General features: G+C 40.3%; 1 protein-coding gene across 1 annotated transcript in view; it reads right to left on the bottom strand.

Annotated features, from left to right (window-relative positions):
- The window catches only part of PLCB1 (phospholipase C beta 1), a gene marked incomplete in the record, with an annotated part of 630,990 nt that overhangs the window by 157,724 nt on the left and 450,101 nt on the right, over positions 1-23,165 (bottom strand). Inside the window, 4 exon segments of the mRNA XM_034764106.1 lie at positions 2,851-3,028; positions 3,743-3,827; positions 14,691-14,773; positions 19,931-20,088. Of these exon segments, the coding sequence (XP_034619997.1) occupies positions 2,851-3,028; positions 3,743-3,827; positions 14,691-14,773; positions 19,931-20,088 (504 nt within the window).

Here is a 23,165-nt window from a genome sequence, read left to right as displayed (position 1 = left end):
TAAACGGGCACAACTTTCTCGTGTAATAATAATACCCAGCACTTATTCAGCACTTTTCATCCACAGATCTCACAAGTGCTTAACAAAGGAGGTCAGAATCATTATCTCCATTTTTCAGAAGGGGAAACTGAGGCACAAGGCAGTGACGTGACTTGCCCAAGGTCACCCAGCAGGCCAGTGGGCAAGCAAAGAATAGACGCTAGGTCTCCCAAGTTCCAGTCCAGTGCTTTATTGACTATGCAACACTGCTTGTCAAGGCAAGTCCTTATTCTCACAAGTCCTGTATACCGCTATAAACACATTGAAATAATAGATTTTTAAAAACCTGCATTACAATAACTTTAAGCTTGCAAAATTCACACAATCAAAAGTTAGGAATTTAAGTTGCCTGTGCTACCTTAATTCAGCTGTCCTGTGTGTATGCATTATGATAGTCTTTAATTACATGACAGGCTGACACCTGGCATAGAAAATGTCACCCCTAATGCTTAAAGTTTGGAAAAGTTATAAGCAACTGTAAACGGGGTCTTATAATGCAAACTGTTAGGCAACCTTAATTTTGGGCCGTGATATCTGTCTATAATAACTGTTTAGGTTGCAAGCTCTTCAGGGCAGAGACTGTCTCTTATGATGTGTGTGAACAGTGCCCTGCACAATGGGGCGCTGATCCCACATGGGATTTCTATGCGCTATCATGATACAACTAATACACGATGATAACCTTCCTGTTTTAAATCTGCATTCAAGAAATCAGCTAGTGACCAACAAGAAATGTAGTATTACCTACTGCTTCCCATTGGCTAAGATCCCTATAATCACCAGTTGCCCAGGGCTATGAGGTCCAGATCCACGCCCTGGTCGTGGGAGCCCTGGGCGCGTGGGACCCTCAAAACGAGCCGGTGCGGAGAGCGTGCGGAGTCGGTTGACGCTACACCCGGCTCATGAGACAGCTCATGGTGTCCGACATACACCTCTACCCCGATATAACGTGACCCGATATAACATGAATTCGGATACAACGTGGTAAAGCAGCGCTCCAGGAGGGTGGGCTGTGCACTCCGGTGGATCAAAGCAAGTTCGATATAACGTGGTTTCACCTATAACGCAGTAAGATTTTTTGGCTCCCGAGGACAGCGTTATATCGGGATAGAGGTGAATACACGGAGCACATCACGGGACATCGTGAGTACCATGTCGAGTAATCGAGAACGCCGGTCAGGGAAATAACCGACTTCCTTCCTTCCCTGACAAACCAAGGGACGCACCCCACCCATGTACTTATTCATTACACCAATACTGACTTGGACTCTAAATACATTCGATGAGTGGTGTACCCGAGATCACTTATCCAATCTGGGTCTATGCTGGTTATGTACCATGTATATACCTTATGAACCTTGTAACCGACACTTGTAATCCCTCATAACCGAAGCCTGACCCCAGAGGTACAGTACCTTCCTTCTTAACTTGTGTAAATTTGATTTTAAACATTAACTTTAATAAAAATTTTAAATCTGTTCTTACCTACTGCTTCCCATTGGCTAAGATCCCTATAATCGTAGGGATAATTAGTTTCAATATTATTTTACCTGTTTCTCACTAGAACATAGGAACTTAAAAAAACAACAATTTAATGTTGTTTGTTATCGGAGTGCAGAACAAATCTTAGCGAACTCGGGTAGATAGATGTATTGCTCTCAAATCAAAAGCAGATAGAGATACTTCAATATATTTTATTTATTGGAAATTGCTCTTCAACTTAGTTTGCCCAGTTTTAGCCTGGAGCAAGTTTTTTACCTTCTTCAGTACAAAAGGTTTACATTAGAAAGAGTGTAAACTCTAGCTGCATGAACAGTAAGTACTGTGCATTGCGTGTGGGTGGGAGCAGCTACGGGTATAAAAGGAAGAGCAGAGTGTGTTGATAATTAGAGAAATCAAAGGTAAGTAAATGCAAATAATCTACATCCGTGTATTGGTAACTGCAGCGTCTCAGGAAAATGAATCCGTTCTCTGCTCAGAGGAATGTACAGCCCAGGCTAATCAATGTATTTGTTTTATTTAGGTGAGTAAAATGGAAACAGAGCAGTGTATTTTCATATAGAGGAGTGGGAATTAATGGGAGTCACATGGTTAAATATTGATGCATTGAGCTGAGAATATACCATGAAGTAATACAAGATGCAGGTCCCGATTTACCCTTGCCCTGCACCTTGTGTAGTCATTTTCCCCAATGCGAAGTAAGTGGATGCAAACTGATACCATTCTGATGTGCTAGCATTTTACACCCACTTTGCACTGGTGCATGTGACCCTACTAGACGTGAGGCAGCAGTGAATGGGGCTCTGGGACTTTGAGAGCCAAATCCCCCGCTACATTCTGTCTTAAATACAGCAGAACCACTGCAGTTTCACTGTGCACAGAGCTAAGATGCAGAAAGGCCCTTCAAGGGATGTCATTTCCTTGCTCTGCTCTATGGTGCTTCCCTTTGCGTTGAAGTTTTGGCCCATGGCACTGACAAGCTGGAGGAGCTAACCGTATACTAAACTCTCTAAGTATGTGTGGGGAGGGTGGCTAGATACTATTGCACACAACACAATGCACCAGGTCATTAGATTAGCAGGAAAAACTCCTGAGCCTCAACCCAGCTTAGACTACTTGAGCAAAGCCCGTTGACTTGCCTTTTGTCAGGGGACAGCACTTTGCCCTAAGTAAGTAACATACCAGCCATTGGGCTAGACCTACACTGAGGCACCTTTACATTTACAGGGTGCTGTAAACAGGACTTAGTGTCAATCACAATTGGGCTCCTTAGGTTTCAGGCAGTAATGTGTTTGGGAGATCAACTTTTACCTGCTCCAGGAGATGAGGGTTCAAACCCACTGGACGTATCACTGCACGTGTTGGACGCCTGCTCAGAGAGCTTCTTTTTTGAACTTCCGTCGGCAGACTTTTGTGATTTCTTTTTATTCTTCACCAGAATTTTGTACATCAAGTCCATAGGGCTTGGAAGGGGAACGCCACTTTCAAGCTTAGAGGAAAGAAGGAGAGATGTGTAATAAATCAAAAGGTCCCATGCCAGCTTCTCATTCTCCCCAGGATAAAATGTACAGTTGTGCAGTCCAAAATGTAACCCCATTTTAAGATGAAGCGTGGTTTGCACAACAGGTAGGCTCTGTGCTAAACAACACAGCACCAATGGAGGTGCTTTAGAAGAAAAAGAAAAAAATGCACTATGAAATAGTTACAATAAAAACCACAAGAAGTATTATTTCAAATGTAACAGAGGGTCCTGTGGCACCTTAAAGACTAACAGAAGTATTGGGAGCATAAGCTTTCGTGGGTAAGAACCTCACTTCTTCAGATGCAAGAAGTGAGGTTCTTACCCACGAAAGCTTATGCCCCCAATACTTCTGTTTGTCTTAAAGGTGCCACAGGACCCTCTGTTGCTTTTTACAGATTCACGGCTACCCCTCTGATACTATTTCAAATGTGAAAGCCCAGATTATAAAAGAGTAGATGTTAGAGCCAATTTTGATTTGAAGGATTAGATCACAATAATCTCCAGATCAGAAACCATATGCTTAAACCAATAATAGCATAAATTACTTTAAAAAACCCCAAACCCCCAAAGGTAGCAGCTTCTATCTTTTAAAGTGGTATATGAAGAACAACAGAAAACTGAAATATGCAAATAAATATTCATACATATGTTTATGATCAGGGAAATACCAAACCGTCTTACTGGGTATTTTTCCAGTGGATCCATCAGCAGTGCATCCCCAAAAATTAATCGGCAATATTCTGCCATTTTGGCTTGCTGCTTAGGGCTAGAAGGGGGGAAAGGATAGAATTAAGTGAGACTTATTCCTACTGCAGGCTGAAAGCAGCTGTAATGGAAAAATCTAATATCCCTTAACTAGATGAAAGGATAATTTCCTGATCCTATCATTGTAAATTGTTCACAATGATCTAGATTCATCATGTAATTATTCTGACTTCTCTGACAGCTCTTATCACAGGGATTATACATGAAATAGTACAATAAAGGCACTGGCCATGTGAAGTCATAAATAGTGAAACTGAACTTGTCACATAGAGACAAATATTCACATGCAATTTACAGAATATAAAAATTGAATATATCAGTTGTGGGAGTGATAGAAATAAATGATTCCACATGTTTGGCTCTTGTAGACAACCTATTGAAATATGTTTTCCTTCATCATACTTTTAGGTCACATCAAGGATTTTCAAGGTATATCTATGCCTTTACTCTCCCCCCCCCGCCCCCATTGTGCTTTGCTTTTTCTTTTTTTTTAACTTGAGACTGTAAAGTGGAGGAAACAAAAAAGAGAAACGGGATTTTCCTTTTTAATGGCACTTCCAACATTTTGCAAAGAGTCACATAGAAACCTTCTCAAACATGGTCACCCTACGGCCAGTTCTACACTAGAAACTAGCTAGCGATTTTTTTTTTTGTACTGCCAAAGCTTTGTTAGCAAAAGACCTATTTTCAGCACAGTCATAATGGCATAATTCTGCTTAGGCTGATATAGCTTATATGGTGTGTGGAAAAAAGGCATAAGCACACGTTTTTGGTATAGGAGAGCTTTGCTGGTATAGCTATACTGATCAGCAACATCTTCCGAATGTAGACCTGGTCTTAGCAACAAGCTTCTGGAGCAAGTAGCTGGATGATTATTTTAGCCTGTAGGGTGGACCACTGTTGAGATTTCCCCTTATCAGATGCTTGTCTACCTATATTATATTGTACTACAGTAAATTACTTGGGTGGTTTTCATGACATCCACTAGGGATAAGCCAAACTGAGCAGACTGTGCTTACAGCCAGTTTACCCAAAGTGCAAACCAAGAGTGAAATAATGTCTAGATATCATTGTGATGGGAGTTTTAGGACTACAGATAGGTTATAATAAATGCCACTTGCATAGCCTTAGAATGCAGCCTACGGCTGCAGTTTTTTTATAACTACAGGAACAGGTTAAAACTGTTCAACTACAGGTTTGTTTCCCTAGTGAAATCCAACAAAAATCAATTTCTATTCACAGATCATGGACGACATATAGGCACACCAAGCAGTTATAGTTGCATCTATTATTCATAACAGAATTATCTATATAAATGAATATAAAAGAGGTGAGGTCCTAGGTTTTTTCTGGCAAGTTACAATCCTGTGTATCAGAACATTTGGGAACCCCTCTGTTACAATTATATCTCTTCACAGGAGGTTGAAACTCAAGCTGGGTGGAAAATAGTTTTCTCGTCTCGTGAATATTTTTGAGCATTGTGGGTTATTTTTTTTTTGGCATCTCAATTTGGAGAAAAAGTTGAAAATGTTGAAAATATTCATAAATCAAAAAAAGCCAACCCCCCCCAAATTCAGTTTTGGTCATTGAAATGTTTGGGTTTGGTCATTTTGAAACATTATATTTTCAATTTTGACATTTTTTTCTTTTCTAAAATCTCTTTAAAGGTCATTTTGAACAGGAAAACAGGATTTTTTATTTTGAAAATACTGAAATAACATTTTTTCTTCCCCATTTTTTTTAGTTGGAAAACTCATCAAACCCCACCCTGTTTCATGAACAGTTTGGATTTTGATGAATCTGCAGTTTTCAATGAAAAACAATTTGTCCAAAAATTCCCAACCAGCTCTAGTTGAAAGGACAACTGCCCAGGTGACAGAAAGAATTTTTAAATCTACTTCTCGACTAACCTTTTACAAACACAAATAAACTGGTGCATCTACTTTAAAGCCCTATTGTACTTTAGGGCAGCGTGAAAGAGCCTTAATGTAAATGAGAATCTAGCCAAAAGTATTTGGATAAACTCGCAGTTCAGCAACATACACTGTTCACATTACTAATACCCCATTCTGTTGCCCCGCTTGCCCTCTTGCTATGATTACTAATTATTCATTGTGTGCCAGCAGTGTAATCAAGATAGCGGATTACACAGTGAGTAAATCAGAGATGGGACCAAGCCTGGATGGCATTTAACTCAGCATCTGAATCTCCCAAAGTTCAGCATTGCTCCCATTTGGGGGATTCCAGCATTAGCAGCCAGAGGTTAAAACAGTCACAAACTTCAGTTGTCCACAATACATATGGTTGTAGATTTTAAATGATTCCACAAAGCTATGCTGGGTTTTAAACTGCTGCGTTTTTAATCACTGCAGTGTTTTGTTAATGCTGTCGTTTGAAGTTAGCCAGTTCTGCAAGAAAGTTAATACGCAGTTTCAGCCTCAGGCATAATATTAGAAAGGTGCGTAGGAAGCCAAGAGAGCTAAGAACCCTCAAGGGAATGGTTGGTGGAGAATGCAGTGACTTGGGGGTGAAGGTAGAATGTTGTAGTCCTTATTTAACTGGCAAAACAGACAGGGTGCACAAAACACCCCTAGCTCTCTGTGGAAAGTGGGTGGGTGAGTGGGGATTTGTTATAACTCTGGCCTCCCTGGGGAAATTATTATAGGCAAATTCATCTTCATTTTCTCAACTAGTATGTATTTTTAATGGATCCACACTCCTAGACAGTATGATGTTCAAAGCCTGTACCCTTTAAACCAAACCCCACATTTATCTAAAACTTAGGAACAGGCATAAGATTAGATTTTAAAAGGGCACATCAACGGAAAAAAAAATCACCCAGATGTCTGGAGGTAGTGAGAATTTCACTCCTACACAACAGCGAAATCTTACAGCACTTCAGAGAGAATTTAGGTTTAGAACTATCCTCACTAGAAGTAGTAGTAGCAGGAAATTGTACCATCCTGTTCTAACCCCACATCTAAGGCCTTGGCTACACTTACCCGCTAGTTCGACAGCTGGAAATCGAACTTCTGGGTTCGACTTATCGCGTCTAGTCTGGACGCGATAAGTCGAACCCGGAAGTGCTCGCCGTCGACTGCGGTACTCCAGCTCGCCGAGAGGAGTACCGCGGAGTCGACGGGGGAGCCTGCCTGCCGCGTGTGGACCAAGGTAAGTTCGAACTAATTCGAACTAAGGTACTTCGAACTTCAGCTACGTTATTCACGTAGCTGAAGTTGCGTACCTTAGTTCGAATTAGGGGTGTAGTGTAGACCTGGCCTAACTCTACATATATCTCAGTTCTCAATGTGTGAAGAATTGACAGTTTATAACATACTGAGCCATGAAGTAATGATCCGTACTGTATGGAACTGTACCAGCAGTATGGGAAATGGAGAAACCCCCAAAATGTGCAAAGGCAAAGGACTTTATTTACAAGATAAAGGAGGAACATAATACCTTTGAACATTCAATATGCCCTGGTCTACACTAGTGGGGGAAGAGGATCGATCCAAGTTACGCAACTTCAGCTATGTGAATAACGTAGCTGAAGTTGACGTACTTAGATCTACTCACCGTGATGTCTTCACACTCACGGTGCTGGAGTACAGGAATCGATGGGAGAGCGCTTGGGGGTTGATTTATCGCGTCTAGACTAGACGCGATAAATCGATCCCCACTGGATCGATTGCTGCCCGCCAATCTGACAGATAATGTAAGACATACCCTATGTGTTAAGCAGGAAATACACAAACCGATATTTGTCCCTTTACTTAGATTGTGAAATTCTGGGAGAAGGACCGTTCTTTTTGTTTTGTGTATGTACGACACCTAGCACAATGCAGTCCTACTCTATAACTGGGTCTCCTAGGCACTACATATAATAATAGCCTATTATTTGTGAACTGTTACCAGCGTGCCTAATGCTGTACCAGACATGCATAAAGTCACAGTCCTTCCCCAGAAGAGCCTACAGTCTAAAAGATTGTAAAGAGGATCCAGAAAAAGAAATCTTGCTAAAAACACTCTTGTAACGCTGGCAAACCAGGTGCCAACTCTTGCCAAGACTGCAGGTATTAGCTAAGTATGAAGAGACTCACAGCTGAAGACCAGAAAAGTTCACCTGTATGTTAGTTTTGCTCAAAATAGGCGTTAGTCTTATAAGAATGTATTTAGTGTTTTTTACTCGATGAAATGCTTGTAAATTGCATGCATTAATCTCACTTGTAATGTCGATATTCCATGTGATAAGAAAATCTGTAGATTTTGCTTTATAACTTTGAAAATGTTTGCTCTGAAGTAGTGAGTCCCGGCGTGGGAATCGTCCCCCACTCCACCCGCCCATCCAGAAGAACTATCAAAATCAGATGGGCCATCCAGGAACATCACCATAGAAAGGATTGGTTAATGGCCACATCACAGCTGGGAAATGCTACATGCAAGGAAGTTCCTCCTGTGGACTTGAAAGCTGAATGAAGGAAATAAAACAAAAAGTTTCCATCTCACCCTTCCCTGTTTGAACCCTTACAGGGCCAGAGACTCTCAACAGAGGCAGAAGTCTCCAGGGTTCTCCCTGAAAGACACTTTGAATTGACAGATCACTTCAGCTCCATCACTCTTAGGATTTAGATGGTAAGCCATTTGTGTGTATATGTTTACTAGCTTTAACCTGTAAATAACTCTTATTTCTTTTTCCTAGTTAATAAACCTTTAGCTAGTTTATTACAGGACTGCTAGAGATGCTGTCTTTGGTGTAAGATCTAGGGTACCAGTTGGTCTGGGGTAAGTGGCTGGTCTCTTGGGACTGGAAGCAATCTGAATGTGGTGTGATTTTTAGTGTAAGTGACCGTTTATCACTACGTCCAGTTTGTCTGAGTGGTAAGATAGACTGGAAAGGCTAAGGGGACTGCAATAGTGATCCAGGAGTTCACATTTGTTACTGGCTTGGTGAACTCTAATTTTAGAACACACCATCAGTTTGGGGTGTCTGCCCTGAGGTAAGCACTCAAGGCTGTGAGCCACTCCGGAGAGCATGACATCTATTAATATTTGTAAAACTAATTCTAGCAGAAAATGGCAAGGTGAGTTTGCCTTTAATTAAATTTAATCTTAAAATGGGTTTTAGAGGGATACTGTCCAAGGATTACTTAACCTTTTAGCTGCTAGGTCATGAGTATGTTTCTAACTATAGAGATGTCTGTCTTCAGATTTTTAGATACCTTATATTAATCTCACTTCAAAACTCAAGGTCTTTCTGAGGCCTTTCCAATGCTTTCAAGGGTCTAAATGTTTTACACACACCCCCGCTCCCATTTTGTGGGTCCATTTCTTAGTGCTGTTTTTTTCAGTATGCTGCCTTTGACCTCAATATTCATGACTGAATGATGATGTATCTTAACATTATAATTATTTTCTACACTGTAAAATCTACACACAATACTGGATGCCTTAGTGAATCATTAAAGACATTCCATTTTTATGATTATTATCATCAGTGCCAAGGATCTAGTCATGGACTAGAACCCCATTACATAAGAACATAAGAATGGCAATACTGGGTCAGACCAATGGTCCATATGCCAGGTGTTTCAGAGGGAATGAACAGAACAGGCAATTATCGAGTGATACATCTCCTGTAGTCCAGTCCCAGCATCTGGCAGTCAGAAGCTTAGGGACACCCAGCACATGAGGTTGTGTCCCTGACCATCTTGGCTAATAGTCATTGATGGACCTATCCTCCATGAACTTATCTAGTACTTTTTTGAACCCAGTTATACTTTTATGCATCCCCTGGCAATGAGTTCCACAGGTCGACTGGGTATTGTATGAAGGAATACTTCCTTTTGTTTGTTTTAAACCTGCTGCCTGTTACTTTCGTTGGTGAATCCTGGTTCTTATGTTATGTGAATGGGTAAATAACACTTTCCCATTCACTTACTCCACACCATTCATGATCTTATAATATTATCACATCCCCCTTTAGTCATCTCTTTTCAAAGCTGAATAGTCCAAATCTTTTTAATCTCTCCTCATACAGAAGCTGTTCTATACCACTTATTTTTGTTGCCCTTCTCGGTACCTTTTCCAATTCTAATAAATCTTTTAGAGGTGGGGCAACCAGACCTGCATGCAGTATTCAAGATGTGGGCATATCATGGATTTATATAGTGGCATTATGATATTTACTGTCTTATTATCTATCCCTTTCCTAATGGTTCCTAACATCTGGTTAGCTTTTTTTAACTGCTGTTGCAAATTGAGCAGATATTTTCAGAGAACTCTCCACAGTGACCCAAAGATCTCTTTCGTGTGTGGTAACAGCGAATTTAGACCACATCATTTTTGATGTATAGTATGTTTTTCAGTGTGCATTACTTTTCATTCATCAACATTGAATTTCTTCTGCCATTTTGTTACCTTGTCACCCAGTTTTGTGAGATTCCTTTGAAGCTCTTCATAGTCTGCTTTGGACTTAACTACTTTGTATCATCTGCAAACTTTGTCACCTCATTGTTTACCCTGTTTTCCAGATCATTTATGAAGATGTCAAACAGCACTGGTCTCAGAACAAATCCCTTGGGAACCTTGCTATTTACCCCTCTCCATTCTGAAAACTGACCATTTATTCCTAACCCTTTGTTTCTTCTCTTGTAACCAGTTAGAGATCCTTGCGAGGACCTTCCCTCTTATCCCATGACTGCTTGCTTTGCTTAAGAGTCTTTGGTGAGGGACCTTATCAAAGGCTTTCTGAAAGTCTAAGTACTCTGTATCACCCTTGTCCGCATGTTTGTTGACTCCCTCAAAGAATTCTAATAGATTGGTAAGGCATGATTTCCCTTTACAAAAGCTGTGTTGACTCTTCCCCAACACCATCTGTGTGTCTGATAATTCTGTTCTTTACTATAGTTTCAACCCGGTACTGAAGTGAGGCTTGTGAGCCTGGAATTGCCAGGATCGCCTCTGCAGACTTGTTTTAAAAAAGCACTTATCCAGGCCTGTCCATTGTGCTAGGTGCTGTACAAACATAAAAAGACAATCCCTGACCCAAGGAGCTTACAATATAAGACAAGAAAAAAACAGGTTAATATAGACAGACGGGGGAGGTATGAAGGTACATGTTTGAAAGTTTAACAAATGGGCACGGCAGTTTGGCATCATGGGCCAATCAGAGGCGAGCTTTGACAGTTTGACAGTGAAAGAGAGATGATAAGTAGGGTGGGGATTGACGATGAAGGGCCTTGAAAGTTAATACAAGCAGCCAATGTTTGATGTGATAGAGAAGGAGGAGCCAGTGGAGAAATGCAAAACGTGGCCAAAGCATCAGACTAGGAAAATTATCTTAATATCAGCATTCTGAATGGATAGGAACAGGGCAAAATTGCCTTTGTCAAGGCCAGATAAAAGGTTGTTGCCATATCAAGACACGAGATGATGAGAGCCTGGATAAGTGTGTTAGCTGTCTGGATGAGGAAAAAAAGCTGTCTCTTAGAGATGTTGTGCACAAAGAATCATCAAGATTTAGACATAATCTAGATCTGTGGAGCAAGAGAGAGGTCAGAGTTGAAAATGACACGCAGGTTATGGTTCCACATGTTGGAATAGTGGTAAGGAAAATGGAGGAGCTAATTCAGATGGTATCAAATTCCATGAGGTTTAAGTCCTTCTGGAGAAAATGTTGAAAGGTAGTAACAAATATTTACCTCAGGTGATCTAAAAGTCACTAAGAAAAATGACATGACCAAAGCATACAGGGTAAAATCATGTACCAGCTGAAGTCAATGGCAAAATTCCCATTGACTTTGATGCAACCGGATTTCACCCAAAATTTTCAGTGAAGACAAATCTAATAGCTGAGAATTATAGGGAAAATTCTGGTCCCACAGAAATTTAACTGGGAGTTGACTTCCATGAGACCAGGATTTACATAAATTCTCCGGAAGTGGAAGCTATAAAAGTACTTAGCATTATGAACTGGTATTTAGGCCTGAATGATCATGAACATCTAGAAGAAAAATAATGTTCTATCTAAATGGAAAGGCAGAAGAAGCATTCCATGAATTTAGATGAGGGATTCTTTAACTGGCATGACTAATTGCCGTATTCTCCAGCAACTCGTGAAGAAATGAAAGTCTAATTATAACATGCAGTCAAAGAACTGTAAGTGGTATTTGGCCAAGGCAAAATTAGAAGCTGCACACATTAAATGCACACAATAATTTATTGCAGCAGAAAGTTAACAACAACCAATACCAATAGTTAATCACCCTTAAAGCCAAATAAAACAGAACACATTTGATATTGCTTTCCCAAATATCCTTTGTTAATAACTTGTTATTGTCGTGAAAGAGCACTGCAGATAAAATAATACATCTAGGGCCTGATTCATCTCTCTGTTACTGAAGTTTTATGATGGTGAAACACCATTGATTTCTATACAGTAACATTGGCATAAAACTGGAGTAACACAGTGGTAACTACGCCTGATTTTTCATCTTCCTGGAATTTTACACATATCTAGTTGTGATTAAAATTTAATCCCATTTTTAAAAGATATTTTGGCACTTATTTGACTTCTGAAAATAATTGTTTTCTTTCTTGCAATTATTGATTTCTTTGTTTCTCTAAAAAAAAATTAATTTCTTTGTGTCTTTAAAATAAAGTGGAAGCTGGTGCTCTGGAAAAGATCTTATGCTTAATGCTTTTTGTTTAATCTTTAGACCTGAACAATTGAGATAATAAATAGGTCATTATGCTGATTCTCCTATCTGCCTTTTTTAAACAAAGTTTGTTGATAGTTTTAAAATACAGATTTGAAGAATAAGGATCCAGACAAGCATATTCCTTAAAGACTCTGGGTCAGATTCAGATGTGATGTGTAAGGTGATGCAAACTGTACATTAATGGGCACGTGTAAAGGAGTCTAATTGAGTGTCAGCTGGTGTAATTTACATAGAAGCCAGAATGAAAGAAACCAGTGAAAGAAAGGTGTAGGATAAAATAGGTCAACCCCTCAACTTCAACTTGCACAGTACATTTCTCCAGTCTCTCAGAGTGAAAGTGAGAAACTGAGATTCCCTTCCACACCCTTTGTTACCTTTAACCACACCTTTGAATTTGGTCCTATAGGTACATTTCAAATTTCTGATCATCCAAGTTTCCTGATTTCTTTCTCCAGTGGAAGGAGGGGTTGATCCAAAGGGGTGATTGGAAAGGGAATGGCAGCAAGACCGACAATCAGCATAGTTTCAGTGTTGTATGGGTCAACTGCAGATGAAATACTGTTTTGCTATGATGTAGAGACACCCCAGTTCACTATAAGACAATGGAATCTTAGATTTTGCTAAAAAGGAGAGATGAGTAGCCATTTCTCTATATTAATTTTGTTCTGTGACTCAATCAGTGCGGGCAATGAAGAACAGTGCATTAGTATCCACTGGTAAACAAATCCATCCCTTTTTCATTTTATCTTTGTCTAATAGCACGAACAGTGGGAATCCCAAAATCTTTCCTGACTCCATGACTAATCATATATATGTTAGAGTTCAGGGGAGGGGAAGTAGGGAGGAGGGGAGAGAGAGTTTTTCTTTCACAGGAAATTTTTCAAGATTTCAAAATTTTTCCCAGCCAAATTGGCACAGAATGTCAAAAGCTTGAAAATTTGCCCAAACCAAAAATGTGAGGGAAAAAGTTAGTTCCGGTCAATTGAAACATTTTGTTTTGCATTCAACTTTTTTAATGAAAAAAATCACTATTAACCTAAATTTCTAAATGAAAAGTCATTCCAAACCAAACAAGCAGAACTTCTTGTGTTGAAAATGTCAAAGTGAGACGTTTCAACAATTTCAACACTTTTTCCCCCAAAGTTTTTTAAATCGGGAAATTTGTCAGAACTGACCCTTTCCTGCAAAAAAAAAAAAAAAGTGTTGGTTAAAACAAATCTGCATTTTTTGCCAGAAAAAGGTTTTGTTGAAAAATTACTGACCAGCTCCAATACACACACACACGTTAATGTCACTTTTGGGCTCTCCACTAAGGGCTTGTCTACATTACCTGCCGGATCGGCGGGTAGCGATCGATCCAGAGGCAGTCGATTTATTGCGTCTAGTATAGATGCGATAAATCAACCGCTGAGTGCTCTCCGGTACTCCACCAGAATGAGGAGCACAAGCGGAGTTGACAGGAGAGCGTCAGCTGTCGACTTACCGCAGTGAAGACACCGCCATAAATAGATCTAAGTACGTCGACTTCAGCTATGCTATTCACGTAGCTGAAGTTGCTTATCTTAGATTGACCGCGCATGGTAGTGTAGACAAGCCCTAAGACACACACTATGGACAACTTCCACTCTTATTTAGACATGTGCAACCTCCAAGGAAATAGCTGTGTACATTAAGACAGATGATAGAGCATATTCTCTAGCTTGTTCTGTCTTTCATTTTTGTCATGTTTACTGTCAATGGGAATTTCACATACTCTGCTGGAGTAGAACCTTGCTCCGGGAGTAAGCCCATTAAAATCACTGAGGCTACTTGGGCAGAAAGATACTATTGTACCTGAGTGCAGGTGGCAGAATTTGGCCAATAATTATTAAAACATTTCCCCCTCACATGCAAGGCTCCAATTCAGCGAGGTATCTAAGCATGTGCCTAACTTCAAGAAGGTGAGAAATCTCATTGAAATCAATCAGACTACTCACGTAATTGAAGTTATGCACATGTTTAAGTACCTTAAGGGCTGACATGTAGGATGACAAATTCAGTAATTACGATGATTGATGATAATGCCAGATAACAAAAATGCTAAATAATCTTGTGTCTTGACATTGTAACACTATAATAAACATTGCAACACTGTAATTACTTACGAATCCACATGGTTTTCAAAGGAAAGGAGGATCGGAAAAGGCGATGTCTTAAATGCACACTCAGCAATAGCTTCTATTACTTCCTAAAGAAATTAGGACATAGATAGGTTACAAACCCTTTATGTCTAAATGAGGTATATTTTGGTTCCTGATCTAACTTATCTATCTGTAAAGCAAACACAAAAGAGCTCAGTGCCTTCCAAAACCATGCCCAGACCTTTTATTCTGAACAACCTGAAAGCTCTGGATGTACTTTTCAGTCTGATCTACAATCTGATCTCCAAACAGTTATAAACTTAAAGTATTATCTCACTCCAGACATGTTTTTGTGCCTCTCTGTGACTGAACCAAGAGCTTGTTGTAGAACTTTTTGCAGGTCATGATTCATTCCATGCCTAAAGTTATACCTTTCATGGATTATTCTGAATAATTAAAATAATCACGTTTTATTTGACAAGCCTGTTGTATCTTCTAACTAGCACCTTTTTCTTTTCTCGTTTGCTTCTTTTTTTTGTAAAATCCGTAGTACTCTGATGCACAAATTTTCAGACCTCTCCTGTTTGATGTGGGAAAACCCTTCAAGGCACAATATAAAAAAGATTGTTTCATTGAGTTTTAGCATCCTAGTGTGTAATAATCTATAAAAGATATGATTCACAAATGGAACCATTTATTTGTAAAGGGTGCCTTTCAGCTTTGACTGAAGATGGCAATAGTTTATCTACTGGAGGAATCATTTTATGACACTAATTTTAGCTGTGTGCCCATTTTATCCTATATCAATGCACTTATTGTTAGAAATAATTCACATTTCTCTCTTGAAATACAAACCTGCTTCCAAATGAACGTGCATTAGCATCGAAGGCTATTATAACCATACAGTGATAAAAAAAATCATGAGTCAAGCACCGAAAATCACACAACTGAGTTCAAAATAATGAGGCTTTTTTAATCGAGTGAGAGTTCTTTTTATTTGCCTTCTGGCTTTTGAACTTTTAGAAGTCACCTTCCCAAGCTAATCTATACAACCACGAGGATTAGAGATTAATTTTTATTTTAATGAAAGCTGAGATTCCGGTGCATTCACACAACTCTAGGGCCTAGGGCTTTAAGAAAAAACAGCAGACATAGCGAGAGTTGGCAACATTGAGTGTATATCCTGAGATTTATATTTTTCATGTCTCTACAGAGACTTCAAATTATATCTATACTGTATGGAGCAGATCCTCACCTGAAGTCAATGGAGGTACGACTATTTACACCAGCTGAAGAACCGACTCTACAGCTATATGACTGTATACACAGGCATACACACACACTCCCCATATAATAAATAGCAAACTTTACACACTTAACTACCTCACCGGCACTCTGACCATCTCTACCAAGATTACTTCTCATGCTCTAGCCTCTGAGGAGCTTCAAAAGCCATTTGTTTTTCCCTTTTCCCAAATACGGAATCTTCCTCCTCCGGGCCTAGCCTGGGTCAGTTCTATCTAGCAATGGGTTTCTGGTTGCATGTTTATTGGCAGAAGTAAAACTGATAAATAAATGATACATAAGTAAGCAAAGTCAGATATCTCGTGAACCATGAGAGCTAGCAACAGACACTGCATACCATTGGACAGTACAAAATAACTCCTTCTAGATGAAACTTGCTTCTAGCCTAGGTAGATCACAAAAATATTGATACAACAAGGAGTCTGGTGGCACCTTAAAGACTAACAGATTTATTTGGGCATAAGCTTTCGTGAGTAAAAACCTCACTTCTTCGGATGCATAGAGTGAAAGCTACAGATGCAGGCATTATATACTGACACATGGAGAGCAGGGAGTTACTTCACAAGTGGAGAACCTTACATTTGTGACATTGGGTGGGATTTTTTTATTAGTGCCTATACGACTTAGGCACATAAGTCCCATTGAAAGCCAATGTGACCTGTGCACCTAAGTCACAAGGATCTTTTGAAAATCCCACCCATTATGATCTACAGAAAGGTTAGTTTAGATCTTTAAGATGTAGTAGCTCTACTTTTTCTTTCCCTTTAGACTTCACCACTCTCACACACGGACTGCAAGAGCCCCTGAAAGCATAATAAAAATAATCAAGCTGCAAGCCCTCTACCCTACTGCATAGATCTCTTTCTTATTTTGTAGTAGACTCGGGCCGAGTAGCATTCTATGAAATGTTCTTTCTAAGAGATCTGAGAGTCATGTCTGGGTGAAAAGGTACAGCATGTGTTACATTTTAGACACCTGCTAGGGATAGTGAGCAAAATTCTCTTCTCAGCTCCGCACAATAGTATGGATAGCAGTGGGAGCTCTGCATGTGTAGGGAAGAGCACAGTATGAAAGATAAGCACCCCATTGTGCACTTGGAAGGAGAACTTTGCTCCAGTTATGGACTAGTTCTGTATAGTCATATGAAACTACATCCTCAGCTGTCAGTGCAACTCCTAAGATGGGATGAAAATACTGAATACGGGGGAGAAAATGAAGTGGGGGGAAAGTCAGCTTGAAAGGACAAGAGCTTGGACACCCTACGGGATGGGCTGAATCTGTAGATGTGAGATTCAAACATTGGGTCAATGAAGTGATGGGCCCTTTTTGAGACACTGGGCTTTCTGCATCTTCAAATTTATACACAGATCCACTTCAGTCAGTGCAGAAATGATGCTAAGATCCATGTTTCATTGCAGCAGGAGCATGACTCACTTGAAATGATTCTCCAAAGAATAGACACAAAAAGTGTGTATATTTAGAAAGCAACTCCTGAGTTTGACAAGAGGAATATGGTTGGTTTTGCTATAAGGTCATATACCTGCAGTGGCTCCCAATCTGCAGCAGACAGAAGCCTCACAAATTGCTCTGAGTCATGAGAGGAGACAAAAAACGAATGACTGAAGTTGTCTCGAAGTGAATTCATATTACTTTTTGTCTTTACACTTCAGAAAATCTATTTATGTCAGTCAAAAACAACGGTCTGAGCAAACAGCATTGCCTGTGACAGTTACGCCAAACGCATGAACTGTTCAATGCCTTAGCACTCAACAGCCAGAGCCAATGATCGTTCAGAACTGAGTCAAACACCTCTGACGTGTTCTATCTACGGCTTTGCTCCTTCTACCTCAGCCAGCATACACTTTAGAGGCGAAAAGAGAAGTGGCAAGAAATAAATACATACAGGTAAAAGGGATATTTGCAGTAGGGGTGACTGAAAGGTTCTGATTATACTCAAACTTCCCTCCCACCCACTTCAGATGCCAGCAAGACGTGAACTGGATCCTGAAATCTCCTGGGCCCAATTCTTGTGTATGCTTAAAAAGAATCTGACAGATTTTGCTTTATACTCTTGTACATGGCTGAGGAGAGGTTGAGAACCACCTTATTTAATTAAGCAACTTTCAGAAACCAAACTCTACACCCAACAGCATCAACTGTTTTCTCAACTGTGAAACGGGAAGGTTAGTGATAATAGTGCCAGGGGTTGTATTTTACAATTTCCTGTGACTTAAATCTATCAGCATAGGGTTAGAGAAAAAGAGTGAAAAAAGCAGGGAAGCAGTGCAGTGCAAGTGAAATATAGGTACTTTGTTGTTGTGTGTCTTGTTTTTTAAGTGAATGACTATCAAGACAAGAAAACCCTTGTCCCTCACAGTGAAAGAGACACACAGAAAATCTGTAGCTGTTAAAGTGGCCAAGCCTATCACCAGTAATACAAGTTTACCTCATAGAAGGATGATATTTTCCCAAATGTCGTCCGCCTATTAGTAAACCTAGAAATGTATTTCCATGGAAAAGAAGTACCTAAAGTTAACAGTAGGTATTTCTTTCAGAACTCTAAAATGCTGCCCTTACATAGCATTTTAGATAATGTACTATTATCGCTATCTAGCATTTGTGCTGGAGGCTCAAAAACTGCAGATCAAATACATACTGTAGACTGAAAGTGAGAGAGCATTTTAGCCAATATACATTACTGTTGTGGACTAACATTTACGATTGATGACAAAATGCATGAAATTCAGAAGCCTAGAAATTCTCTCTCTCTCTCTCTCTCTCTCACACACAAAGATGTTTTTGGTAATACTTGCTATACTTCACTCCCATCCCCAAATACCAGCTTTATCTTCATGAGACGATCAAACACATTACTGCTAACTTTTTAATCGATTATGACAAATGCTCAGGTCCCACTGACACTGTTAATGTCTCACTACCTGGATGGGCAGTCCGTTGTCACGCTAGTTCTTGGAATTTACAGTTTCGTTATTCCTTTATCTACACTTACTATCTTGCTCTGAAGTTCTAAGCTTCAGCATTTTTGTTTCCTGCTTTCCCCACTAACCCACTGATTCCCAAGCTGTGGGTACCAGACTGTTCAGGGGAATCATGGGAATAACATCTCAAGTGTCACTGAAAGTGCCAGGGTGTTGGCAGCTTTTGAATGCCTGGAGGGGAAGAGGTCCTCTGCCACGCTGTATGCACTCCTGCCTCCTTTCTCCCTCAGGGGATGCTATACAGAAGTTCTCCCTGCAGGCCTTTCTGCAACTTTGGTGCTAATAGTCAGACCTGCAGGGGGAAAGGAACGAGTAAAGCTGCAGGCGAAGAAAAGGACATAAAACACATGACAGTAAACTTAGCAGGGAGTTAAGAGTCCCTGCCAGACAGAGAAGAGAGGGAGAATTGGAGTTTTGCCTCCTTTTCTGTCAAAATCCTCATTCAGGCCTTCTTCTCTTGCTTGGACTCATTTTGTCATGGCTTCAGTGCCAGCTCTTCAGACTCCAGCCTATGCAGGATCCCCCCTGCTAGTCTTGTCACCTGTCCTAAGAAATGTGACCATATCCCCTCTATCCTCAGACAACTCCACTGGCTCCCCATTCACCTTGAGATTCAGTTCACACTTGCCCTCCTTGTTTATAAAACCTGCCATGGACTCCATACGTGTCTGTCTGCTCTATCATCTAGCACTGGTCTCTTTTCTGTCCGAATGTGGCATCTCTCCACTCATGATCTTCTTCTTCCAGCTCTGGACTATGGGAACATCCTCCCTCTATCTCTCCGTTTCAGCGACTCTCCACCTGTTTTCAACACTCATCTGAAAACAACTCTTTGTCCCTCAATTTCTCTTTCCTTCTACCTTCGCCGTATGAAGGTGTTTAACTCTGCCATGTGTTGGGACACATTTTACATGCAAGGAACGACCCCAGATAAAGTGACACTGTGTTGCCTCATTATACCTTGAAGGATATTTCCGTTGTCATGGTGAATCCATGTGTAATGACGGGCTCTTCTTCTGCTGTTCGTCCTTTCCAGCAGTCCAGCTCCACACAGCGGCAGCCTGACAAGAGCACTTGGCGATACATCTCTACTGAGGAGTTACCAGCCAGCTGTCCAGCTGCAACAACATAACAAAGACATGAAACAGGAGGGTTCATTCTGGGCTGCTGGGGTAATTATAACGAATCTACTAATAATGAGTGCTAATAACATCATTCCCCCTCTGGTGACAGGCAAGCTGTCAAAGACGTCTTAAGAGCATCAGATCTAAATGAAAATGACTTAACACAAGACAATGCCATAGCCCAGGATCGGTCTTTATTTACAATGGTGTAAATCAGGATTAACTCCACTGAAGGCAATAGAGTTACCCTAATGCAAAGCCACCAGGAGACTCGAATCAAGGCCTGCACAGACAGACAGACACACAAGTCAGAGTGCCTCATTATTATTCTCCTATCTTTTAAATGTTTTCATATTTCAAATGGCTGATAAACATGCATCTTTGACATCGGTGAGATTTTCTGTAATAATGGCAAGACTTCATAAACAAGGTTTTAAAAAGTTCCTTGCTACCGTTGTTTTCAAAAGTAATTGCTAAGATCCCCAATTTAGCCTGAATTCCACATGAATAAAAAAAGCTCTTTTTAAAGTCTCAGTTCTAAAGCATGTGTTATACTTTAAACAAGCAACACAAGATACAAAGGCTGCTCCACAACACTGGGACAGTAGACCTCTTTTTGTCGTAACACACAATACAGTGTAGTGCAAGAAAAAATCAACAGCTGTACAGTCACTCATGGATCAACAGTAGCTGCCAAATCAATACTTATCATACTAATCACCACGGTTATTTGGTTAGTTAAATTTCCCGAGGTGATGCTGCACTCTGTATTAAAAAATTAATTATATTACCTGTTTGCAATCCTGATGTATTGTAAAATTAAAAAAAAACAACCAACAGCTTTTTCTCAAATATGGAGACTTTAGAGGAAAAAAATGCCCTCTCATTTAAATCAATTTTTTGTGTTTATGAAAAGTTCTGGGCTTCCAGCACTGGAAACCTCAATCTTTACAACAGGTTTAGCTCCAGTAATGGCAGTGCAAATATCCTGTGATGGAAGACTAAAGATAATGGAAGAATGGTCCAGTGAGCAGGATGTCAGCCTCAGACTGGGTTTAATGCCCGGCTGTGCTACCGACTGCCTGTGTGACCTTGGGAAGGTCATTTAATCTCTTTACACATCATTTTCCCGTTTGTAAAATGGGGACAGCACTTCCTGACCTCGTGGGGTTGTTGTGAAGATAAATACATTAAACACAATGAGGTGCTCAGATACTGTGATAACAGGGGTCATATAAGTATGTCCAAGAGATATATAATGTACCTGTCGATGAATGCACTCCTCATTCACCATTTGTGTGGTCCTCCTCTGTCGGGAGCTCAGCTCCTCGGGCAGCTCCACTCAATTTAAATGTCTACTTTCTATTTTCTCTACACGTGTATCTTATTTTAAATCCACTTTAAAAATAATAAAAAGCCCTCCTCTTTGAAAATGCTTATTTAGGGTTGGTGCCTGGGATAGAGAACTGATTTTCAAAGGTGCTCAATGCTGGCCTAACTCTGCTACTGAAGTCTGAGAGTGTTTCTCTCATTTACATGTGTTTAAAGCACTTGGTGTTTGTATGAACCTGGCTCCCTTCAATTCTTTCTTCCTGCCTCACTGTTATAACCCCCATCCCCACCCCCACCCCGCATTTTACATCTCCTTTCTGTTTTCTTTAAATGTTTTCCCCTTTGATTCTGCACCATAAGTTTTCAGAAGCAGATGGATGCACACGCAGGTAATCTTGCTTGCAAACATACACTGTGCATGCAGTCACACCGTCTGTGATGCACAATTATCCATTCCCCCTGCAGAATGCCTAATTTGCACAAGCACATATTTGTTTGCGGCAGCATGCACATTTTGTGCCTGCATCTTAAGTGTCTGTTTTTGAAAACTCAGCTCTAAATGTTTGGGTCCTCTGATCTATGTTGACTGAAAAGCTGTATGTCTTTACAGCTGTTTTCTCATAGACTCATAGACTTTAAGGTCAGAAGGGACCATTATGATCATCTAGTCTGACCTCCCGCATGATGCAGGCCACAAAGCCGTCCCAACCCTTTCCCTTGACTCTGCTGTTGAAGTCCCCAAATCCTGTGGTTTAGAGACTTCAATTAGCAGAGAATCCTCCAGCTAGCGATCCCTGCCCCATGCTGCGGAGGAAGGCGAAAAACCTCCAGGGCCTTTATGTTTTCCTTTATGTTGTCTTTGTTTTCCCTCAAAGCAGTCTGAATTTTGATGAATGCTACTGGATTTCTTAGGAGAATATTGTCCATCATCTACTGGTTTGCACAAAACATTTTGGACTTGTGAAATCCTTGACCGCGGAAGTCTCTAACTAAAGCATCACATGCACTGCTTGCCATATGACACTTATCCACGTTGCCCTGCTAACATGACTCAAACTCTCTTTGGAAGGATCACCGCTACGGGTGAGAGGATGTTCAGTGTCCATGACCATTCAGTCCTCAGCAAGACTGCCAACCAATGTGCAAAAACAGTATCAATTGGTTTAGTGCTTTGGATGACTAATTTTTCTAATACATGAAATAAAAGCAATACTCCAAATAATTAACATATATTATTTATTCAAGGGATGGCACTTGATTCTGCACCTATTCCAAATAATCCCTCTCGCAGATGAATTCTAAAATGTACTAATAGAAGCAATTATGGTAATACTTTCAATAGGGTAGTCTGAGTATCATGCTACTACCGCACAATATAATACTGAAAATTGGAAGTTCCCTTTTTCAATACATGCAATATCTGCTTTAGCACCATGGTATTCTAGTTGCTACTGACTTGCATTGAAAAAGGAGGAACATAGTATTGATAAAACCTGAATTTCCCAGTAAACACAGGACCAGATCCTCAGCTGGTCTAAACTGGCATTGCACTATTAAAGTCAATTGAACTATGCCGATTTATACCAGCTGAGGATTCATAGATTCCAAAGCGAGATGGAACCGTTGTGCTCAGCTAGTCTGATGTCCCGTATAGCACGGGCCACAGAGCCCCCCCAAAATAATTCCTAGAGCAGGTATTTTAGAAAAAGACACCCAGTCAAAAGCAGCCCCTCACTGTG

This window comes from Trachemys scripta, chromosome 3 (genome assembly GCF_013100865.1).
Source record: "Trachemys scripta elegans isolate TJP31775 chromosome 3, CAS_Tse_1.0, whole genome shotgun sequence".
Classification (NCBI taxonomy): domain Eukaryota; kingdom Metazoa; phylum Chordata; order Testudines; family Emydidae; genus Trachemys; species Trachemys scripta.
This window is presented reverse-complemented; position numbering and strand designations above follow the sequence as displayed.